Consider the following 23,536-nt stretch of genomic DNA (forward strand, 5'->3'; position numbering starts at 1 on the left):
CGGTTCACCCACTCCGGAGAGTTCGCTGATTTTCAGACGCCAAGTTCAGCCAACTTCACCACAGCCTGATAATTCTTTGCTGCACTGTCCATCAGTAGAAGACAGAGACAACACTCTGCAGTGTGAGGATCAGAATAACACTAGACAATCTTCTGTGGCAATGCAGGTGTCCTTCGTAATTCATCTTCAAGATCCTGTGGAGTTACTCCCACATGCTATAGATTCAGACTGAATTCTTGCATTCACTGTACACTTGAATAGTATATGTGGTTTACTGTGAATATGTAAATTTGTGAATAAGTAGTTGTTATTATGTAAGTTGTAAAATTGTGAATATGTGAAGAAGTGATTGTTGTCATTTAAGACTTAAGACATCTTTAAGTAAATAATACAAATGGACTATAAAAATTAAAAGTTTTATCTGATCATATTGACTCTTTTAATGTGTGATGGAAGCAATGTATAAGTCTTGCAGAGCTGGTAATTAACTGTCTGAGAAAGTAGTGCATGTGCTGATTACTAGCCTATAACACTTGACAATGAGAGATGGACAGAATGAGCTGTAGGCTGGTAAACAAAAACAGGAAGTCAAGTCCTAGAAAAGGTAAATTTCAATCTGTAAAGTTAATTTACACTACAACTATATGCAGTGTCTTCTTTACAACATATATTTGGTGGTAATTTAAAGTCTTTTTGCTCTATGAACTTCATTACCCAGAAGCACCAAGGAAAGCAACGCACAGACGTCACGAGCGTCGTGCTGTCGTTGACAACGGCGGAGGCTGGAGCGGGAAGAGTGTAACTGCTAATTTCAATATCATTGTTTACTCCGTACTCGGGAGAACTGGAAAAGCCCTCGCAAGTCATAGTGATGTGAAACCAAATGTTTTATCGCTTTGACCTCAAGGAAACGTAAAAAACCTTTCCCGGTCATTTATAGCTGTCTGTTGGCTGGCAAACATCTCTGAGTTTACTCTAGCTGCTCGAGTTTTTACAGGTTGCAGCAAGACTGAGACATCAACAGGTGAATCAATGGCCTCCAAAGGTAAACCGAACTTAAAAGATTTTAATTAAACTTGCTTGGTACATCGAATTATACAACAATAACGTTACAGCCTATGAGCTAGTACTTAGCCATTAACTTGAAAGAATAGCCAATGCTATTATGATGACTTTATCGTGAAGTCTGTTACTGAACCCTGTTAAGGTTGGCAGCATCCTTACGTCAACATCTTCAAACATGTCCGACTCGAGGACTGGAAAAGGTCGGCAAAAGAGGGGGATGTGTCAACATATACGGTAACTTAACACACGATAAGTGTGATATTTATCTTTTGAATGTTAAACACCACTGTTAGCTGGAAGGTGAAAAAAGAATCACAACCTCCATGAAAACATTTTGAAACAATCCTGCTGCGTAGTCCTCTTATGCGCCATCAATGCTTGGTATGTCCAGACAGTTACATCTTGGCTGAATAAATAGCTTTTGTCTCAGTCCTAGACAACTTTCAAGCTTACACATTTTGTCTGGAGTATCACTTTTAACTCTAAGTATTAAGACCAGAGTTAGTTTACTTTATGTCCTCTTGTAATGTTACCCCCCAGAACAAGATGCTCAAGTGTTCAGTGTTCCAGATCAGAGGTCCTGTTCCTGCCAACAGCTACATCCTGGTACCCAAAAACAGCAACCAGTCTCTGGGGCTGACAGGGCGCTACTTCTACCTTCTCTTCAGGCCCACCCCTGGCAAATACTTTGTGGTCCATCTGGATGTCTCTGCTGAGGTATTGAACCAGATTTTATTGGATGATCCAATAAAATCCTCTTTCCTTTGAACAACAGAACTGTTCGAAAGAAATCCTCAGCAACTTGCTAGTTGGGAAATATTCAACCTTTGTCTACAATAAATGCCACTTACATGTTGTATGTGGGGAAAAAAAAAAGGCCAGACATTTTCATTTACTCTATCTTTGTGTGCTGTGATGTAGGAGGGCCAGATAGTCCGTATCTCCTTTTCCAACATGTTCAAAGAGTTCAAGTCCACATCTACTTGGCTTCAGTTTCCTTTCCTGTGTGGAGCTGCAAAGGATTCAGTCTATGAAAGCACGTCCAAGTCTGCAAGGCATGGTAAAATACATGCACACACATGCAACCATACTTACATAGACATGAGCGATTGTTCATATGTATTTGATTGGATAGTTTATTCTGATTTTGTATTTAATGTAAATAATTGTAAATAATCTCTTGCTACAGTATTGTCCCTATTTATGTTTTTGTGCTCTAGGTTTGGTGGGCCCAGCTCCCACTTCTGTGCGTTGGACCTGTCTGATGTTGGATCTGCAGTGCACACTTTCTGTCTACCTGAACCGCTGCTACAGTCACCTGAAGAGTGTCAAGCTTTGTGCCAACATGGCAGTGAAAAACATGTTTACCAGTGACCTGCTGCTAGATCCAGGTGACACTCAGTTAACTAAGTTTAATTTCTCTTCAAATGAACAAAGCCTTTTCTTTTCCTTTTGACGGCCCGACAGCCATTAACTGGTAGACTTAAAGAGCTAAAAAATAGTATTTACCAGATAATGGAAAACCTCCTCCCAGTCACACAGGTAGTTGTGATGCAGCCTTTTTTTCTGAGAGCTGTCCAGCAGTCTATTGTCAAAGCTAGCTTGCCTGCCCGGCCTAGTTTGACTTTTAGCTCATCCCTCTGTTTTTAATGCGTTAAAGGTGCCGAACTAGCTCTTTAAATCCCTCGCCCTCTACCACACTGATTGCCAGCATATGGGTCTTGGTCATATGGCACGCTTCGCAGCAGGCCGTCGGCAGATGTCCATAGTGCATCACATAGTTGGTTCAAAAGGTTCTTTGTGGTTGACCGGTTAATGGTTAACCATTGACATCCTGAATGTGAATAAAACTGGATGTTTTATACTAGTATGAGGTGATGTTATGTGGATAATGAGAGAAATGCATTAATGCACTGGTGCTCTTCTTTAAAGGGTGCTTTGACACAGAGAACAATGAGGTTCATGTTTTTCACTGTCACAGACCGGAAGAATATGGCTTCAGTGTTTGTGCATTAAAGAGCCCTATCAATCTTAATCCTTCTTATTCAAACCAGTAATTTCAAAGACCAAACATTCCCGGTAGTAGCTTTACACTGAGAATGTTTTGAGAGCACTTAAAATCCTTACTTTTACTTTTCTCTTCTATTTGTGCAATTTTCTAAACAGGAGTTTCCTTCAGTGAAGCCAAACTGAAGGGTCTGGCCTCCTCTCAGGGAACAGGTCCTATGCCGAGAGACATGTCATTTCCTGTGCCTAAAGGTGGCTCCTGGCATGACCTCTATGATTACATCAGGTACAATAACCTCTCCTAGGAGTGTGCTGAAAGAAAATTCTTCTCTGAAGTACTTTTTCCCATTTTGTTGCCACAAGGTTTGTTAATGTTTTGTTTTTATCCGCATTTGGGTAACAACTGAACAAATGACTCAGTGTCACAGCATGACTGATAATTGTATCAGTGCACCTTTAGTAGAGATTCAACTGCCTAAAATGATTGTAAATGTGAGCTTTTGATGTAAATGGTCAGGTCAGCCTCTTACTCCAGCTGACTACTTTGCACTTACATTGTCATCTATGACAAGGAATAAATCCATGTGGAAAGTCACTGAAAAATCTCATAAATCATCACATAGCTCTAGTAGAGTATCATAAGGGTGAAGTTTTCCTTTTGATGTGAGACACTACCAGCAGTTATATATATCAAGTTTATTTGCCCAAAACATCAGTTGTACAAAACAAGAACTGCAGTTCATTATTGTTAATTTCAGAAAAGTACTGCTACCTGCTTTATCGCAGTGTACTGCTATGCAATCCCTCATCTTGTTTCACAGGTTTCCCTCAGAGGGAACAAAATTACCCTTTGACTCCATTCAAAAAGGCAGTCCCAAGCCTGAAGCTAGTAAGTCATTTTTCAGCTTTTTATTGTCATTGTAGAGCCTGCACACTTCTTTGTGATCCTAACTGGAATGTCTAAATTACTGACTTTCATATCCATTTCTTTCCCAGGATGTGTCTCCAACCAAAGAAGCCCTGTTAGAGAGGCACCTTGCCGTATCAACCTCAGCAAACCAGTTCAGGACCGTGTGTCCCTCATTCAGCAGATCACCACTCCAAAATCTGTAAGAGTGAAAACATTTAGTACCTTTAAAATCAAGTCTATCAGCTTGATCAGCTTGATTTTTTTTTGTCTGGGAAAATATGGCAGGTGGTTGGGCTTGAGACTTTATATTGCAAATCAAATTTTTTTATTTATTTTGTTTATTTCTCCTTCTGTCTCCTCAGTTCCCAAGGAATCGAAGCCCCTTGGTGACCAATATACCTGAGCTGGGTGTAGTTTCAATTCACCAGAAGGGAGACTGGCTTCCCCACAATGATGACCAACATCTGCAGGAGTCAGCATGCTCTGCTTCACACCAGCTCACATTCAGGCCACCTTGTGGCACTGATGACAGGGGAGTTTACGTGTACGTGCAACACGAGGATAGCTTTTGCAAACTTGGGGAGGAAAGTGAAGACGAGGTGAAGCTTTATATCGACTAGATTATACTTTCAATACAAGCATAATAAACCATGATATACTGTGTCACTCTTCACTTTTTGTACACCATGTTCAGCACACTGCATTACTCAAGATACCTTTTGTTCAATGTTATAGCATCATTGGAAACAGTGATGATCTTGTTATATTCACAGGTTGCTTGCACTCCTGTTCCTCATCCTGTCCATCTATTATCATCCAAAGAGACCAGACGGCGGGTAAGAGAAATACTGTGGAGAGTCAAAGGAAACCAGCTGTTGAGACATCATCTCTATAAGAGCTCATTATAAATCTTTACTTTTTTCATTCTGCTCTTTTATTCTTCTTTTTGTTAGAAGCTGCTTCCAGACCCCATTCTCAGGCTCAATCGAATCATCGGCTTTGGAGGAGCCACTACTAAATGTGTATGCTCATTTGGAGTGAAGCCCTTGTCAGACTGGCTTCTTACATACATTTTGATTTTGAAAGTAAGGAATAAAATGTATCAGTTCAACAGCTGATGGAGGTGTAAATGTATATTATTACACCATAGGCCCTGTGGACCAATTCAGGTGATGCGGTGGTATATCCGTGTCACGCAATTATCGTCTCTTTGAAGATATCCTCTAACCAGCAGAGATTCTTCATCGGCCACACTGATAAGGTAAATGAGCTGTGAAAGGTTGTGCTACCTCTGTGGCTGAATCTCTTCCAATGTCTAGGATTGCACAGCTGATGCTGGCAGTATCCTAAATAAGGCACTTTCAGCTAATTCCTGGAGTCCTGATACAGTTTTATTCAGTAAAGAGAGAGAATTTTCCAGTGTATTCATTGCAGAAATGAAATTTTTTCGACATCTGCCCACTTGTTCTCTCTCTAGGTATCTGCACTGGCTTTTAATGGCAGCACAACACTGCTGGCCTCAGCACAAACTGGAAACCACAGTGTAGTGCGAGTATGGAACTACCACAAAGGAAACTGCCTGGCCATGTTTAGGATTCATGCTCATTCACTATCCTCTCTCAGGTAACTAACACTTATGACCTTATATAAACTTGCACTCATGTATACACAGTAACTATCTTACATATACAGTGAGGTCCAAGCTTATGTTGAACACTGCTCGCTGACACTAATTCTAACTCTTTCGTTCTCTTTCCATTTCGAAGCTTCTCATATAGCGGTGGTATTCTCTGTGGAGTGGGTAAAGACAGCCACAGTAAAACAGTAAGTAAAAACAAAGGCAAATTTTCTCACATGAAAATTCAAGGGCTAGTTTTTAAATTGTGTTTAAAGGCAGATACCATTAGCTGATCATAATCTGTAGAAAGAGAGCCATTGTTATCATTGGATTCACATGAAGAAATGCTCAGCAACACTTTATATCATTGATTAGACTAATCATTTAAACAACATGCTATAAATTATTCCCCTTCTATGAGTCTTGACTCAGCAAAGCTGTGAGCTGACTGTCGCTGTTTGTCATCACCCTTTCATAGATGGTGGTGGTGTGGAATACTCTGAATGTTAACGAAGGTGGAGAGGTGACCGTCTTAGCCAAAGCACACACAGATGTGGACATCCACACCATGAAGGTTGCCTTCTTTGACGATACAAGGTACCATCCCTTCACTGTGTTAGTATTTTTGGTGGGACTAGTGATGCAGTTCTAGCTGCAGGAACAGGATATATGTAACATTATGGCATCTTCTCAGTAACTAAGAACTCCAAGATAATGGGTTTATCTGTGAGTGCGCTGGTTTCAGAATGGTGTCATGCGGCCGGGATAATGTTCGCCTTTGGCGAGTTCGGAATGGTGCGCTGCGCTCCTGTCCAGTCAACCTGGGTGAATACCACTCCATGGACTTCACCGATGTTGCCTTTGAGGAGGGGAACTCGTGTCTTGATGATCAAACACTGTGAGGGAGCAAACCAGTCACTATTTTACGCCGCACTGGCAGAAATATGAATCTCATGCAAATCAACTAAAAAACTAAAACCTTGTTCCATAAAGATTCTGTTTTCCCTCTGTGATTGTCCTTCCATAGATTTGCCAGCAGTCGGAGTGGCTATATCTTTGAGATCGACTACAGCAGAGTTGTTATCAGAAATGTCAGGAGGCTGTTGCCTGCACAGCAGCAGCATGCAAACCGCAGGGAGAAATGGACTTTTAACACAGGTGTGTTTGAAGTCAATCAGAGAGAGAAAGTGTTTGTTGTTTTGTAGTTGAAAGCAGGGGTTGAAAGCAGGAGTTCAGCAGAGGGTGAAAAACTTTGTAAAGAGCCTGTCAGGATATTAAGGTCTGTCTGTCTGACTGTGTATGTGTGTGTGTGTATGCCCGTCCAGGTCCAGGCATTGCTATCAACAGCATCAGTGTGTGCTCATCATTCTGTGCCACAGGCTCTGAAGATGGCTTCCTGCGGCTCTGGCCCCTTGATTTTTCTGCTGTCTTCCTGGAGGCTGGTAGGCACAGGGGGTCGTGGCATAACATTTACCTGCAGCAAACTAACAGTAGCAGAAAGTTTCCACTGCACAGGCAGCAATATAATCTTTAGTTCATGTTTGTTTAGATAGTCATTTTCTAGTTTGCAGGCGTGTAGTATTTTTCATGTTGACCTTGCCAATAAATTCCAATAAACTGAAAGTTTGGAATTTCACACCATGTTGGAATATTTGTTCATGTGTCACAATGAATAAATCGCTATCTTCAACAGCTTGTGTAAGTATTTATTTTAACACATTTAACATTTTCCCTTATTAATAACACATACACAATATTTTCCAGAGCATGAGGGACCTGTGAGCCTGGTGTCAGTCTCATCAGACAGCCTTCAGGTCCTGGCAGGCACCTCTACTGGTAACCTGGGTTTCCTTAATGTGAGCAGCCGTGGTTACAACACACTGATGAGGTCACATACAGACACTGTGCTCGGCTTCAGCGTGGATGGCCTCCGTCGGCATCTCACGACAGCCTCCTCTGATGGCACAGTGCGCATTTGGAATATGGATTCTTTGCATCAGGTCAGTCACCACCTTTATTATCTATCATCTGTTATTATCTCTATAATGATCAGATCCTACAACCTGAATGCTGTTTCAATTTGTCCGAAGTCTCAAGTCTATGTACACAATCTCCTCAGTTTATAGAAATTAGTCATTGATACCAAGGCTTTTTGTCAGCTGTCCTTTCTCTGTTGAAGCAAGGCTCTGTGTTTGTTCCCTGTCAGACTGTTTTCTTCATTGGAAAAGGGTAGATAGTTGTCATGAGCATTTGTTGGCAGAACTGACTACCCAGTTTTCTCTCAAAGACTGCAGTCTTTGTGACAACTTTCCTGCCTAATTTAATGCTCCTTTGTGTAGAAATCTTACGTGATTATAGTGTCCTGACTGCATAAATGTTTGTTAGCAGATTCTTTTGACAGTCCTGGTGAAAATTGGTGCATGATAATGCGTTACTATCAGCCTGTCATTGTTCGCTTCCAAAAAGTCAGAAATGATATGATGTTAAACATAGGGACTTCAGTTAACAAGTATTGTTAAATTTTGAAGATATAATTATTTTACGAACCCAACGCCCTTTCTTTAAACTAAAGAAATTGTTGCTATGTTCATTACCATTGGATTATTTACTGTTTAACTACATATCTGTTGTTGTCTCCTGTGCTTAGTTGTATGATTTTGTGTCAGAGGACAGCCCCTGCTCTGTGGCCTTCCATCCCAGTGAGCAGGTCTTCTCTTGTGGCTTCAGCTCTGGCATCGTCAGGGTCTTTGACATCTCCAGTGCCAAGATACTGGCTGAACACAAGTACGTTTAAACCAGTCTGGCAGGGTCAGACCTGTCTCCACAGCGCTGTGTTAGCTCTGGAGAAGGGTCTGGCTGCACCCATTGTCATTTCAGTGTAGGGGAAAAAAACTCTCTGACTTGTTTGTATCTCTGTTACAATCGTCCTGGGCGGTACAAAGCCCAGGATGCAGCAATGGTGCCCTTGTAAAATGGTGTTGGGGGTGCCGTGTAGTGACTGTGACAAGTGACTGTAATAGTAAACATATTTTGCCACTGACGGTAAAGACACAGTTTTAATTCTAATTCAGTTTAAATAACACATACAATTCTCATCTGGTTTGATGTACTAAACCTTATACAATTTGTGTGTGTGTGTGGGGGGGGGCTGTTCTCGTTTCTCTGTATGTTTGTTTGTATTTACATATACATACATGTATATTATAGGCAGCACAGAGGTGAAATGGTGGGTCTTGCCTTCTCTCCGGATGGGGAATTCATGTACAGTGCTGACTCTGAGGGCTCTCTGGCACTTTACAACGCCTCTGAGGAAGACCACAATGTGATCAGAGTTGTGTGTATGTATACTCACACACAAACCATTGCAGCGTATGATTAACCTACTAAACTAACCCTAACCCACTTATCAGATATGTGAACTTTAATCAGTGTAATTATAAAGTAAAACATGCATACACAGTATCAAGTTTTATTAGCTAGCTATTTCAAAGATTCTGTGAAATTAAGAACATTAATAATGCATTCACTTACTTATATATTGTGTATTAGCAATCAATATAGTAGATTACTCAATAGTATACCCTGCAGCCACATTCAACATCAGTGTTTGATTCATGCTGTACCACCTGATTGGTTAGGTAACGTGGTGGCCCGAGGCACTGAGCGCGCTCCAGACGCCCTCACAGTGAGCAGTGACAGCCGCTGTCTGGCTTTTGTCGGTCCCTCGGAGTTCCTTGTCACCATCGCAGACTCACGGTCTCTGGATGAGGTACCTTGCAAATTGTCACCTTTCAGCACTGTGCTATTTGTCGCATTGCTCAAGTAAATTAAGATCAGATTCCCTTAAGAGTTATGAAGGAGTGGTGTGGCAGGATTACTCTTTGGTTATGAGTGTTGTCTTTTTCATTTTGGGGTTTCCCAGAATTACAGAAAATGTTACCAAGATTAACAAATGTGTTTGTAATATTCCCATTCTGACCACAAATATATTCACCCATCACCTGTTTGTCAGAGATCGTGTTCAAGGTTCTTGTGTCTGCACTGACCCATTCTGTCTCTGTCTAGTTGCTGCATGTAGATGTGAGTATTTTGGACATGGATAGCCCCCGTCTTGATTCTGCACTGAAGGTCTGCTTCTCTCCGGCCTCCACCGAACACTTGTTGGTCGCCACATCCGCTAACAAGATCCTCTGGGTCAGCACCAAGACTGGCCGTCTGCTCCGAGAGGTAACACTGCTGAACTGAAACGAGTGAGGTGACCGTGTTAAGTCCTAAAAATCAGTAAATGACTTGCTGAAAGGGGTCCAAGATTTTACTTGAGTTGTAAAAAAGGTCTCATTGTGTCCTTTAACTAAAAAATAATAATAATGAAGTGCTCTATTTGCTTGCCAATGGTGATCTTAAAGTGTAGGAATCAGGATTTTGAATGTAGATACTTTCTAAATTAGGGACAGCATTCATAGCCCATTCTAAAATGTCACATTCTGTGTTATGACATACTGTTGCATTCGGAGGAAAAGTAGTTGGGTTTTGAGAACAGTTAGAAGATGGTTGTTGGGTTGAGCTATAATCATTAGCCAGATAGCAGTGCTGAATAAGAAGCTAGCAGAGATACTGATAACAAGAAGCTCACAAGGGTAGAATGTGGAAAATATGTCTGAAGAAACAGGAGCGTAACAACAGAAAGAGTTTTGATATGCACATTTTGTCTCTACACAGTCATTAGATTTTTTTTTTTTTTCCAACTATACAGTGGAGTGTTTCTGACTGGATTTCTGTTCTGTTCAGTTGTCTAAGGTGCACAAACATCAGTGCTCGTCCCTGGCTGTGAGTGAGGACAGTCGATTCCTGCTGACAGCAGGACACAATGCAGTCAAAGTGTGGGATTATAGCATGCAGCTCGATATTAACTCACAGGTAGAATTTATATCTTTTAGAAAGAGTCCTATTGACTAGAACGTAAACAGCAGAAAATCGCTGCTGCTTCTTTCTGTACTTTTTTATGTAGTAAGTGTAAGTCAACAATTTAATGTGGTAAAACATTGCATTCATCATTAGCATAGAAAGTATGTTGTGTTCTTTCATTCAGCAGTAGGAGTATTTGTAGTTGATGTGTCAGTCGTAATTGAAACGTGTGTTTCTCTGTACCAGATGTTCATAGGCCACAGTCAGCCTATCCGCCAGGTGAGCTTCACTCCTGATCAACTGGGCGTAGTCTCAGTGGGAGACGCCATATTCCTTTGGGATTTCTTGGCACATCCTGTTGACTCTTTGACTGACAGCCGGTAATAATCCCTGTTGCATGTTTAATCTTGTTATTTATGTTTGTGAAACACTTTAACACAGTTTTTTGGTAAATGTTGATCTACTTTCTTCAATCACAGTTCACCTCTCAGATCAAGCTACATCTCAGCTCCTAAATTGGGTAACTTCATTTAGAGTTCATAGTCATGTGATAATAATACAAGATGTACCTGATTCAAATGTTCTTACTGATTACAAATAAATTGTTGGTCTTGTGATTTCATGTAACAGCTCAACCAGATGCTAAAATGAGTGGACCTCAGTTGTCCAATGGGATGCCTCGACGGGCAGTGCCCCTCCCCTTCTCATCGCCACCACAACTGGAAGTCAGTGCCCTTGACCAAGTTGACCTGGAGGGTAAGTTCTCTTTTTAATTTTTAAATGACCCACCAGCAGATACTATCTATTGTTAAATATATGATTAACTGTCAAAACTAAACATCTTTATGCGCAAACATTTGTAACTGATGCGCTGCTCTATTCACACCAGTTGCAAGTTGCACGAGAAAAATAATCAAAATAACATATATTATACCTCTTACCACAAAAAATGGCAAGCCTCAGACAGGTTTTTTGCAAATAGCTTAGTAAAACCAAGATTTGTGCTTAACACTTGCATCAAGAATGTATTTGCTGCTAATGGCTGTAACAGAGATGTTCAATGGACACAGGGACTTGGTGATTAAGTTTTTTTTGTAACTCATAGTCAAATTTTCTCAGCCGTTTCCTCCTGCAGTTTTGGGCTTCTTGTCTATTTGTGCTGACACTCCGACCATTTCAACTGTCCCACCCCTAGCCACTGGTTCAAGTCCTACCTCTGACTCCAGACCTGACGCCTCCTTCCTCAAAATCACAAAGCTGGACAGCACATCTCCACCGAATACCACTCAAATGGACACTGGTATGTTCCCCACAGCATTGTTCAATATTAAGAGTGAGCAGAGTTTTGGTTGTTTTTTTCTTCTTCTTCATGGCAGCATTAAGCCTTCTCTATTTTTAATGCTGTTTTATCATTAGTTGAGCTGAAGGGTAAGAAGCCAGTACATCCTGATTGCTACAGGCACTTTATCCCACGATTCAAGACCTCCACTCTTGATCAGGTAAAGACCACCTTGTATAATGATAAACTGTAGTCAGTGAGTGTATTAGTTTGTTTGCTGTCCCATCTTAATGTTTTCTGTGATCCAGTCTGCTAAGGCTCCCCAACCAGGAGAAGAGTGCATTAAACTGAAAGCAGTGATTGGCTATAATGGCAATGGGCGTGGCAACATGGTATGGAGCCCTGACCAAGGTTAGCATGATATACTGAAAGTGAAAGTAAAACAAAATTTATGTGGAAATTTCGTTTGGCAACACTTACAGCATGAAATGTTTGCTGTCAAAGAGCAGTGGGGTATGTATGTATACAGAAAAATTCTGACAAGTATACTGACTAAAGCTAGACTGAATAGCTAAATTGAGACTTCATGAGACTGATCTCCATTGCAGGTTTGTTTGCGTACTCATGTGGCTGTGTGGTGGTGGTGGAATATCTTCATACGGGAAGTCAGAGACATTTGCAGGGCCACAGCGAGGAGATCTCTTGTCTTGCAGTCACAAATGATGCACAGGTACTTCACAGTTATATAGTAGTCATTAAAAACACAATATGTGGGGCACTAAGGGGGGGCAGTAGTGACAAAGAGTTCATATCAATGTCAGTGAGATTTGTCAGTATCTTTTTCAACAGTGTGAATGTAGCTGGTGATGTTGATGTATTGCTGTTAAAGTTTACTGCTAAAAGCTTAGTCTCAAATTTGACATTTTAAGTACTCTGAGAGCACATTAGTTTCACAAAACACAGAATGTTTTACTGTACACACATAACTGTGGCTGCAACTAATTAATATTTTCATCATTGATTAATGTGCCAATTTTTTTTCTTCAATTAATCCTTTATTCTATGCAGTGTCCAAATATATCGGAAAAAATGCCAATAACAACTTGGCAGAGCCCGAGGTGATTTCTTAAATGGCTTGTTTTATCTAACCTGAAGTCCAAATCAATTCAGCTCTTTACATGGCATTTTTCACCATCTGAAATGTCTCCACCAGATGTTATCAAACTAGTTGCAAATCAACATTAATTCTGTGTCAAACCACAGAAAGAAACTGTAGCTGCTGTGTCCAAAATGTTCTCTGAAAATGCACATCTTTACACTCAGTTAAAGATTATTCCTGAGAGAAAGTAAAACCACTCTGCATCTTTGAGATACATTTGACTGTGTGTTTTTTAACAAGTGGTGACTCTTCAGGGGAATGATCTAGAATGACAATGATCATTTTTAAGGATACCACTTTCAACATCTCTATTCGGCATGAAAATTTTGTGAAACGTTTTGACATTTGTGAACATTTACGCATGACATGCCAGCTGTAAAAAAGGAGAGAGAGAAAGTGAGCCCAAGTGGATAAACAAGAAATAGTAAGCAAGCAAGAAACTTTCAGTGCCAACACAAAATGCTCTGTTGAGCATGCACAGGGCTTTGTGTGTGTCTAAAGCACCGCTGGTTACATTTCTTGTATATCTCTGTATAGAGTCAAATTCCAGGAAAACACACATTATACATTTAATGGACATTAGTGCCATGGTGGAGTATCACAGCAGGTGGTGAGTTTATTTTGTCCATGTCCAAGAGGCATTATTAAATCAAGGCAGACTGAACCGGCCCCAGCCAGTCAGCTCAGCAGGGGAAGAAGGGTGGTAATTCAGATGGCTGGTTAGTCACCACAGGAGATTACCACTGCAGAATGGAGATGAACTCACTCCAGTTGTTTGGCCATACAAGAGGTGTAGAAGGATGTCCCTAGGTCCGTTTTCACAAGGAGACGAGAGAAGACAATGTCTGTAGATGGCTGCTCTCTCACACTTGACTGTACTGCTTGGTTTGTCAGTGCTGTGTGAGTGCTTCGTGTTCAGCTGTGGTCTTGGGAGAGTGTCAGCACTCTGTGTTTTCTTAGAATAGAAACTGGCCTCAAGTGCGGCTTTGAAAACACTCCTGAGGTGTCACCACAAAGACTTATAAATGGCCAGAAGAAATTCACAAAGCTGCCTCCTCAAAGTATTAAAGCAGCTGCTCTTTGTGAAACACAGTGGATAGACATACATCCATTTTTTCTGTTCGTTTCATTATTTTTAGTTGTTTGTTTATTAATTAATTACTAATTAATTAATGTATTTTCCTTCTATCCCTCTCTAATACTCCTCTACTACCATAATATAATTAAGATAGATAACAAGCCGTCTGAACTGTGCTCCGCCCTGTCCCTAGCGGCTGGAACAGCATTCAGTGCACTCGGTTGGTTGAGCAGCATGAGAAAGGAAGGCTTGGTCATTTCCTCCCTTTCCTCATGTTAAGAAAGTGACTGTCAGTCCCTAACAAAATTACCCCCTCCTACAAGGGTCTAGGGGCAACCTAAAACTGGACTGATCACTGGACCCAAAAAAAGGAAAGAAATTATATATAAAACAATATGGAAAACATTGTTACAACGGCGCAAAAAAATTCAAATCAATAATTACAAATACAAGTAACAGTAACCTATGTTGACCCATCTGGACTGATCCTGCCGACCTGTGGTAGTGATAGTAGCAGCATTGGAAGCAGCAAAAACGAGGAGTAGCATCAATTTACATTTTTCATTGGTATTATTGTAATTATTATTAATCAGTCTGTTTTTAAAAAAAACTTAACTCACCTCCTATGCGTTCTATTAATTGTCTTTAATAGCACACAACAGCTAGCATAAACTTGTTCTGTTGTTCCCCGTGAAATTTAATTAACTGGCTTGTATACTCTGTATTTACTGTTCTCACTGTTCTCTTGTCTTCTGTTTGTTGTTTAGTCAGTGTGATCATAAAGCAGGGTTTTTTCTCATGTTCGACATGGGTTCTGTTAGTCCTGTGTCTTATGGAGTCATAGATTAAAATTAAGGTGGTGCTCTGTGTCTATTTCTTCCTGTCCAGACTGTGGCATCAGCATCTGGTGGCAGTAATGGTAACAGGAGCCTCATCTGCATTTGGGATGTCCAGAATGGGATTTGTCGTAATACCATCTCCTACCACAGGGGAGCAGTGCAGAGTCTGGCTTTCTCCAGGGATGATCGATTCTTTCTTTCTGCCGGTCAGTCAGATTTGTATTGGATTGCATCCATCAGTCATGGGCATTTCCTGTCCATTTAAACTTGCTGTTTTGCACCACTTGACATAATTAATTGAAATGCAGAAAATGCTGCAACTATGGCCAACCAGTACTGACCACTGATTTTTTTCCAACACCCTGCAGGAGACTTTTCTGACCCAGAGGTGGCTTTGTGGAGCAGTAAGACCTTCCAGCTGCTGTCCAGTGTAAGTATACCAGGACCGATCCATGACACAGCCTTCAGCCCTTCAGCAGCCAGCCAACTGGCCTGTGTGGGAAGCCAAGGAGTTTACTTCTGCCTCATCCACATGCATGGCTTGGACGTAGACCTCGAGGTAAATTACCACAGAAAAGCACACTTACTAATTTTGTAAAGAATGTATGTGTAGTTGACAAAACAAGATCCACTGATCCATTATGCTGGCTTAAAACATGATCTAAACTATTGTGGCATATGTTTTGGAACATAAGGATTAACCACTGCAACACCCCTGTAGGTTCAGAGGATGAAAGCACCAGCAGAAGTGGGTGATGTAGAGCTGACGGCTCTGTGCTACCACATGGACTCCTTTCTGTTCACCGCCACCAATCGAGGACATGTTTGTGTTTGGGACGTTAACACACAGCGCTGCTTAATGACGTGGGAAGCTGATAAGGGCGAGATTGGTACAAATGGACCCTCTAACTGTTTTTGCTAAATGCTCTTAATGGTTCACACAGAAAAAAAACTATTCTCTTCTAGTTCCTTTTATCTAATTCAGGAGATGCTTTTTATTTCACTTGGTAAAATTACTCAAAGTGTTTCTGTTATTTTGAGCCATGTGGTTTACATGTATTTTTGTCATGGGTTCCTCCAAATTGTAATTGAACTGATATGGTTTCTTGGTGAAGGACTGCTGCTGTGTCGAGGGAATCGTCTGTTGACAGGCAGCAGCACCCGTTGGTTGCGACTGTGGGAGGTAGAAGCTGTGCGGGAAGTGAAGCCTCAGGAAAAGATCTGCAGTGTGGAAAACAGGTCTGTTGCTCATTCTCTTAAGATTCTTTGTGTGACTTATCTAAGCAGTTTTCTTTAATTATCTTATGTGATGTTCACACGTGCCATCCTGAGTCCATTTGCTGAGAGGAACTCAGTGGCACACCTGTGTTTTTCATTTCGGTTTCTATAAAGTTCTGCAAAAGGGGAAGAATCTTGTAGATAGGCTGAAAGGTATATGTATTCATGTTTTTTAAAGGTATTTCCTGTGTTAATCCTCTATAGATATTGCACTGCATAATCATGGATAAATTTGACTTAATGATGCTTTTTCACCTCATGAAAAAGCATCATGAAGTGCTTTTTCATTAGGTGACTCATTTTTGCCTTGCTGTCAGCTCTCTCTCTGTCGTGTATATAAAAATAGTGTCTGTATATTGTGTGAAGCCCATAAAGAATGAGAATATGATATTCTCATCCTCAAGTGGCCGTGTCTCCACTAGAAATGGGTTCATTGTTTTTGGTTCCTTGTGTCTGTCCTTCAGTGGGACCATGGTGGTGTTGGAGCAGGAGATAATGCTGGATGGGACGACGGTTAGTGCAGCATTTGATAGCACAATGGACATGGGCATCGTTGGCACCACAGCGGGAACCCTCTGGTACATCAACTGGTCAGACAACAGCAGCATCCGACTGGTCAGCGGGCACAAAACCAAGGTACCAATGTGAGCTCTGGGAAATGAAAAGCAACCATCCATCCACATACACATCCTATTTCTCCAAAATGGGCTGGGATTTACAGCTTATAACATGGAGATAAGTGTATTGTTCATTTAAACAACTGAAGCAACAGTTTTTGGAAGGTGCTTGAAAACACATCCTTGCAATATATAACCATAGTCCTCTTGGCTTGATGGCATGGTCTGCACATACCTGCTAATGGCATGTCATATCTGTGATCCCTGGTTTTGTCTGCCAAAAGCTATAGCTATAACGATGTAAAATGAATGTAGTGAACAAATATAACATCACTACCAATTCTGTTTATCTTAAAGAACTGACCTGTTCCTGAGCTCTACAAAATGGCAACAAAGAGCTGCTGCACTAAACCTTGTTTATCAAATCCTCTCTGGCTTATATGTGAACTGAATATTTCTTCTTCTTCATTTTAAAGCCGCTGCTTAGAATTTTTGTGGTGAATGATTCAGCCAAATGAGGTTTTTAGCTACGCAAGCAACATGCCTCTAACCTGAGATTTCCACCAGAAAAGCAGCAAATCCTTACATTTAAGAAGCCTGTGGATATTCTCATTCATCCAGGTCATTGTAAACTTCAGGGCCTTCATGCGCAAGAACTGAGGAAGCCTACTCGGATGACAGGCCAGTTGCGAACGACTGAAGGCCCTAAAGTTTACATTTAAGAAGCTGAACCAGAAAATACTTGACAGTTGTGCTTGGAAAATGACTGACTCAGTTAATCAAAATAGTTGTCAATTAATTTTAGTTTCATTGCCTAATCAGCTAGTCCTTTTAGGTCTAATTTTGTAATAATGCCTTAAACATTTGCAGTGTTCATTAAATCTTGTTTATGGCTTTTTCCTGTTCTATATTCATGATGTAACACAACTCTTTACTGAAGACTATCCTTTTATAAAAGTGTAATCATTTCTTCTGATCAATTGCGGGGATGGTCCTCATTTCAAGTGGTGAAGGCCAAGTTCCTGCACTCCGGGAAACCCTGCTGGACTGGCAATGGCACGCATAAATGAAACCTCATTCATTTGATTACTGACATCAGCCTTTCCTGCCAGTGTGAAAGCCCAAAGGTCTGCAGTGAGAAGCTGGTTTAATGGCCCGTCATTTACACATCAAAAGCAATCCCTAGGGAAGAGGAGTATTTCATGTTAAATGCAGTTTGCAGCTCTTCGTGATGAGTATTACAACCAGAAAACTAAGCCAATAACATTAAAGTAAAGATTACTGATGATGTATCAATGAATTGGCTGTTTGAGTTTCCACTTACTTTATGTCAGCAAGATGAAAAACTCTGCAGCTCTTGGGGGGACTGAAAACATTTCAGCATGAAGATGCTTTAATACTATAAAAACACTGGCTTTTGCCATTTAATTGACTTTTGTCATCAAAATCAAAGGCCCTCATAAGTCAAATAAGAGCTCCAGGACCCTGATAACCTCACGTGAGACTCGCTTATTATTGTTATCAACTCGTTATTATAGAATCACTTTTGATTTTTTTATTATGTCCACATTTAACATTAGATTTTTTCAGATTCTTTGCGTTTATGTAATCATTTGTTTGTCTATTTTTCTATTTCACTGGTTTGAAATCCACCTTCATTTGTTGTCCTTCATTTTATGCCCTTATATTTGAAATATTTCTAAAAAAAATTTTAACTCAATTTTTTATTAGTTTTTTTTTATTTTTAGTATTTTTTTAAACAATTTTTGAAAATATTTTTTAAACTCTTTTTTTGTATTTTTAAAACTCTGTTATATTTTTTGAACCCTACATATAAATTAGTCACAACATAAACACCTTTTTTGCACCAGATTTTTTTTCTTATTTTAAATAGCTTGTAAAGGTATTGATGAGTGAAGGGTCATCATCATTAAACAATTAACAAGTATTTTCAATGTATTTCTTCTCATTAATTTCCCTGTGAAAGGTTTTGAGTTATTCAACATTTATCTCTGTGTGTGCTTCTCTCTGCCGCACAGGTAAACGACGTGGTGTTTAGCTCTGACGAGAGACATTTTGCCACCTGCAGTGAGGACGGCAGTGTGAGGGTGTGGTCATCCCCCAGCAATGAACTGGTGGTGCAGTTCCAAGTGCTCAACCAGGTGAAGGAATACACAAATATATAAAATTAACAGGTCGTTCAAGTCTAATATAAACTAAAGGAACTTGAAGCTAATTTTTTTAAGAAAAAAAATCATCAGCAATCCTACAAGGGATAGCATTTTTTCATCATGAACATGATATCAGGAGTGTTTACCTGTACTTTCTGCAGGCAGGTAGTGGGTGGCAAGCTGATATAAGTGGGTATCACCATAACATGCACACACCCTGCTGATAATACCCCCTCCTGTTTTTCCCTGTGTCAGGCCTGTGGCTGTGTATGCTGGAGCCACTCTTCCACTAATGACAATGCATACGTGGCTGCAGGATACAGCGATGGGACCCTGAGGATCTTCCAGCTCGCCTCCTCAGAGATGGAGCTGAAGCTGCATCCCCATCACGTGGCTGTCACTGCCATCCAGTATTCTGCTAATGGTGAGAGAGGACAGCAGTACCAAAGACTTCTGTATTTACAATGCCTGTGCTACATTTTTTGCAGGGGTTACTTCATGATTTACCACTGCGTCAGTCTGTCTTGTCTCCGTCTACTTGTTTGATCAAATAAGTTACTATTGTCATGGTGAAAATGTAACAGAGCAGTGTATAAAGGATGAAAGGTCGGGTCAAAGCAGAGTTGACTAGTCAGGAGAAGAACACCCATTATCAAGCCCACGTGCTGGCTGTAGATTTCATGTTAGGTACAGTATGTTAAAGCTGCAGCATTTCATCCTGTTTGGCCCTCTAACTGTTTTTGCCCCCCCTGCAGGTCACGTGATCCTTTCAGCTGGGAAGAATGGTCTAGTAGCTGTCAGCAGCCCAGTGAATGGAGCAACTATCCGTTTCATCAGGGACCACAAAGGAGCGTCAATTACCACCATCCAGTGTGTGAACGAACAGGTCAGCTCACTGAATCAGACCAAAAGAGTGAAGCTTTAGCAGAGCTTAGCATGGGGGCAGAGTAGAAAACAGTGAGAGAGGTTATAAGGAACATTTACTGTGATCAGCGACAAAATGTGATCCTGAAAGTAATGTGCATCTGCACTTGCAATCACTTATCAAGCAAGCATTTTGGACAGTCATATCTCCTGAAGTGTGAATTTCAGAAGGGGTCTGAATGTGACTATAGCAGCACTGACATTGATTTGTATGAAAGTGTCATAGATTATTATTTTAACAAATGCAGGTTTTTATTCCAAGTAACGCCAGGCCATTCAGAAACTTTCTGCAGTCTAAAAAAGCCACATGGAGAATCCATTACAAATGTTAATTGGTAATTTGAATACTTGAATTCAGTCCCTCTTCATTCCTGAATAGGTATACGTGTGTTTGGTTTTGAAATGATCTTTTCAAGGCCGCTTCCCTTTTCAAATGCACTTGATTTAAGATGTTGACAGCTTTTCTGCCTGCCCCTCATACAAAGAGTGGTCTGGCATTTTCTTTCATCAGCCCTCCGCAGCTATAGCATAAAAGGTTATGGATCTTGTATGATGCTTTTTTTTTTTAAGTGCTCTTGTGACATTTTATGACATTTTTTTTTGCCTTAAGTACGTGTCTAAAGCTGTTTCATCCTTTCATCCTCAGTGTAAGAAGTTTGGACTAGAAGGAAACGAGGTGTGGTTGGCTGCCAGTGCTGACAGACGCGTCAGTGTGTGGGCTGCCGATTGGTCGAAGGACACGTGTGATCTGCTAGACTGGCTGACATTTCCTGCTCCGGCCTATGTTGAGGTAGCTTCTGCATTCTAAGTAACAGTACATGGTGGTGACTAGAAATGTCACTCCAAAGGTTGAGCGCTGCTGTATACCTCTTTTTTTTTTTTTTTTTTTTAGGCTCATGCATACTTGATCTCCCTTTTCTGAAATGCACAGTATGTAATTTCTGCCGCTACGTGGCCTCTCAGTGGTAAATGACAAAAGCAATGACAATGGAAGACATAGTTTGCGTCTGCATGGATTTATGCTTCTCTGTGGTTTCTCCACCATTCTGTACGGTGCAAAAATGTGCGAGTACCTATTTTTCAGTTTTGGCTTTATTTTTTTTCTTCACCTTTAAGTTTGTTTTGAGTTGAAGCACATCACAGCCTCTGGTCCGGTTTGTAGTCTATGCTCAGGAAGAAGACTGTCTATAGCAGGCATGTCCAAACTATTCCACAAAGGGCCGTGTGGCTGCAGGTTTTCATTCCAACCAAGAAGGAGCACACCAGGCTGGACTCATTTAATCAGCTGATGTCAGTCTTCAGCTGATAATTAGGTGACCTCTTGATTGGTTGAAAAAAAAAAAAACCTGCAGCCACACAGCCCTTTATGGAATAGTTTCCACATGCCTGGTCTATTGCTTTGGTACATAACACAGGTCTGCATATTAAGCTCAATCCATTTTTGATCCTTGCACATTTAATATTTTTGTATTTTTTTCTGTACAATAGGATGACAGCCCACCTCCAAGCCTGGCTGCCTTCTGCCCTGCAGACCCCAGCCTGGTGGTCTACACTGGCTTTGGAGTAGAGAGAGAGTTGTCCTTCTACAGCCTGGCTAAAAAACAGGTACCGCAGCTCCCCCTGCTTTGCTGCCTCTGTGTTGTGGTTTTTCCTAATGGCAAAATGTCCTCAAATTTGTGCGTAATCTCATACAATATGTTGCTTGTTGTTTTGGCCGCAGATAATAAAAAAGATTGCCCTGCCCCACTGGGCCACATGCTTTAGCCTCTCCTGTAAGAGTCACCTCATAGCTGTGGGATCGAAAGGTAATCTCTGATCTTATTTTAAATGATGTTTCTCCATGTGATTGCAGTGAGGAAATGATATTATAGTAGTGAAGTAAATTTGGAGCATGTTTTTAATTAATTTCTGATTTTGTTTCTAATCTCTTATCAGAGCGAGTGTTAAAGCTGATCAAGTCGACCAGCGGCAGGTTCCAGGACTTCACGCAGCACAGTGACTCACTGCAGACGTGCCGCTTCTCTCCCTCTGGGAGGCTTCTTTTCACTGTAGCTTATAATGAGATCCTGCTGTGGGAGGTGCAGGGCCTCTGAAGGCCTCACATCTTTTTTTAACCTCAAACCTTGTAGGTTTATCACCTTTCACGTGCCTATTTATAGTCTTACTTTATGCAATATTGCTGTTCTATAAATGGGTTTTTATCAATCGAATATCTCAAGGGAAATACTTGTAATTTGTGCAGAAGCCTTGTGTAAGATTTGCACTTATTCAGTTTATGTTTCATGTGTATAGTTTTAAAATACAGCTATTTTTAACTTGTTGAAGGGATTATTTTGCATGTTCAGTCGCTTCTAATGCTTGAATATTTATTTTAGATTTTCTTACTGTGAGTTAGAGACAGAATTATGTTTTGCAGGCTGCTCTGGGGTTGGGATGGGCTTTAAATAAAAAGCAGCATGTAGAATTACTCTCTGTAATGTACAATGAGTCCAGAAATGTGAGCATGGTGCATGGGCACATGCTGTTAACCTTTGTATTTTTACTGTGTGTTTCCACCAGAATGATGGAGGACAGATGCGAAATTCAGAACATTTTGCGTCAGTCTTCCCGAGTTTGCGTTTGTGTTAAAGTTAATATTCTGACAGCAGTTCCTCTTAATATTCTGACAGCAGATACTGGGCCACTTTTCTGTCAGGGGTTTTCATTAGTTTGCCACTTCAGTATTCAGAAATGTCGCATGCACACACTATCTCCATCACTGCTCTGTTGAGAGAACAATGACATCTGGTGCAATACTCTCAGCTGATCATAGTTCAGGCAGAACTTCTTTTTTCCCATTTAAATTAGGGCTGGACAGGACAAGTACAATATGCAGATGCTGCAGTTTTTTTGGGATAAAGGTAAAATGTGTGAAGAAACAGCATAATAATGAAGTACTGTAGTGCTGCAGAGATTCCTACAAATCTTGTTCTCCAGATCTTATAAAATGAGTTGGTTTCCTACAGACTACAACAAATGTTGCATAATGGTTTCAAGTTTTTTTTCTGTGAAAATGCAAACTGAACAAAATGATCATTACCACTAATTGTCAAATTCAGTCATAATATCTGTCAAGATAATTACAATATGATTTTAACCATATCATGCAGCCTTATTTTAAATGGTAGTTAAGGATAAGAGTTAAGTCTATGGTGACATTATAATTGTATTATTGAAGGAAAGCAGTGTGTGCTACATGAAATAAAATGCACATACCCTGAAGCACTTAGAGATCCTAATGTGCAGCACTAACAGTATTTATTTTTTTCCAAGGATGATCAAGCAATCACAAGAAATGTTAGAATCAGTCTAATGAGGATGAGAGCTTTTAATTTAATACAAAATCAGCGGGAAGTAGAAAACGAGTGCCCCAGAGGCAGGTTAAATCATGGCAATGAGAGGAAAATATTGAACACGACAGACATGTTTCATACTGAAATATGAGCAAAGCTGGGAAACAAGCACTTGAGCTGTGGTAAACAACAGCTGATGTGTTTATCCTCTGCACTTCTCTTGTTTGTGCTGTATTGTACACCTAACTCCTGTGTAATGGACAAAACTCCAATTTTGACAATGTGTCTCTTTTCTGAAGTAGAAATTGAGCTTTGGATGAGAAAAGGTGGAGAATCAGGTGTTGGATTTTACCC

General features: G+C 40.6%; 1 protein-coding gene across 1 annotated transcript; it reads left to right on the forward strand.

Moving 5' to 3' along the window:
* Window positions 1-853: 853 nt before the first annotated feature.
* Window positions 854-22,943, forward strand: wdr90 (WD repeat domain 90). The gene is made up of 43 exons (XM_041962613.1): window positions 854-1,045; window positions 1,208-1,299; window positions 1,606-1,782; window positions 1,987-2,125; window positions 2,286-2,456; window positions 3,232-3,358; window positions 3,894-3,961; window positions 4,069-4,181; window positions 4,345-4,581; window positions 4,756-4,818; window positions 4,936-5,004; window positions 5,133-5,243; window positions 5,460-5,605; window positions 5,749-5,806; window positions 6,079-6,197; window positions 6,346-6,498; window positions 6,628-6,758; window positions 6,926-7,042; window positions 7,365-7,600; window positions 8,248-8,384; window positions 8,808-8,938; window positions 9,239-9,369; window positions 9,666-9,827; window positions 10,389-10,517; window positions 10,752-10,885; window positions 10,985-11,025; window positions 11,136-11,261; window positions 11,701-11,805; window positions 11,922-12,004; window positions 12,093-12,195; window positions 12,393-12,514; window positions 14,910-15,066; window positions 15,229-15,419; window positions 15,582-15,750; window positions 15,976-16,099; window positions 16,603-16,774; window positions 18,795-18,917; window positions 19,182-19,350; window positions 19,682-19,812; window positions 20,497-20,640; window positions 21,339-21,455; window positions 21,571-21,655; window positions 21,786-22,943. Exons 1-43 carry the CDS (start codon window positions 1,033-1,035, stop codon window positions 21,941-21,943), a joined length of 5,484 nt encoding a protein of 1,827 aa, XP_041818547.1. The 5' UTR covers window positions 854-1,032; the 3' UTR covers window positions 21,944-22,943.
* The last annotated feature ends 593 nt before the right edge of the window (window positions 22,944-23,536 follow it).

Source organism: Chelmon rostratus, chromosome 21 (assembly GCF_017976325.1).
Source record: "Chelmon rostratus isolate fCheRos1 chromosome 21, fCheRos1.pri, whole genome shotgun sequence".
NCBI lineage: Eukaryota > Metazoa > Chordata > Actinopteri > Chaetodontiformes > Chaetodontidae > Chelmon > Chelmon rostratus.

What these genes read in the sequence shown, in the direction of transcription:
- wdr90 (XM_041962613.1), top strand. An exon ending in TCAGCGGGCACAAAACCAAG is followed by an intron (nt 16,775 to 18,794) that starts GTACCAATGTGA and finishes TCTGCCGCACAG; the next exon opens with GTAAACGACGTGGTGTTTAG. An exon ending in CATCCAGTATTCTGCTAATG is followed by an intron (nt 19,351 to 19,681) that starts GTGAGAGAGGAC and finishes CCCCCCCTGCAG; the next exon opens with GTCACGTGATCCTTTCAGCT.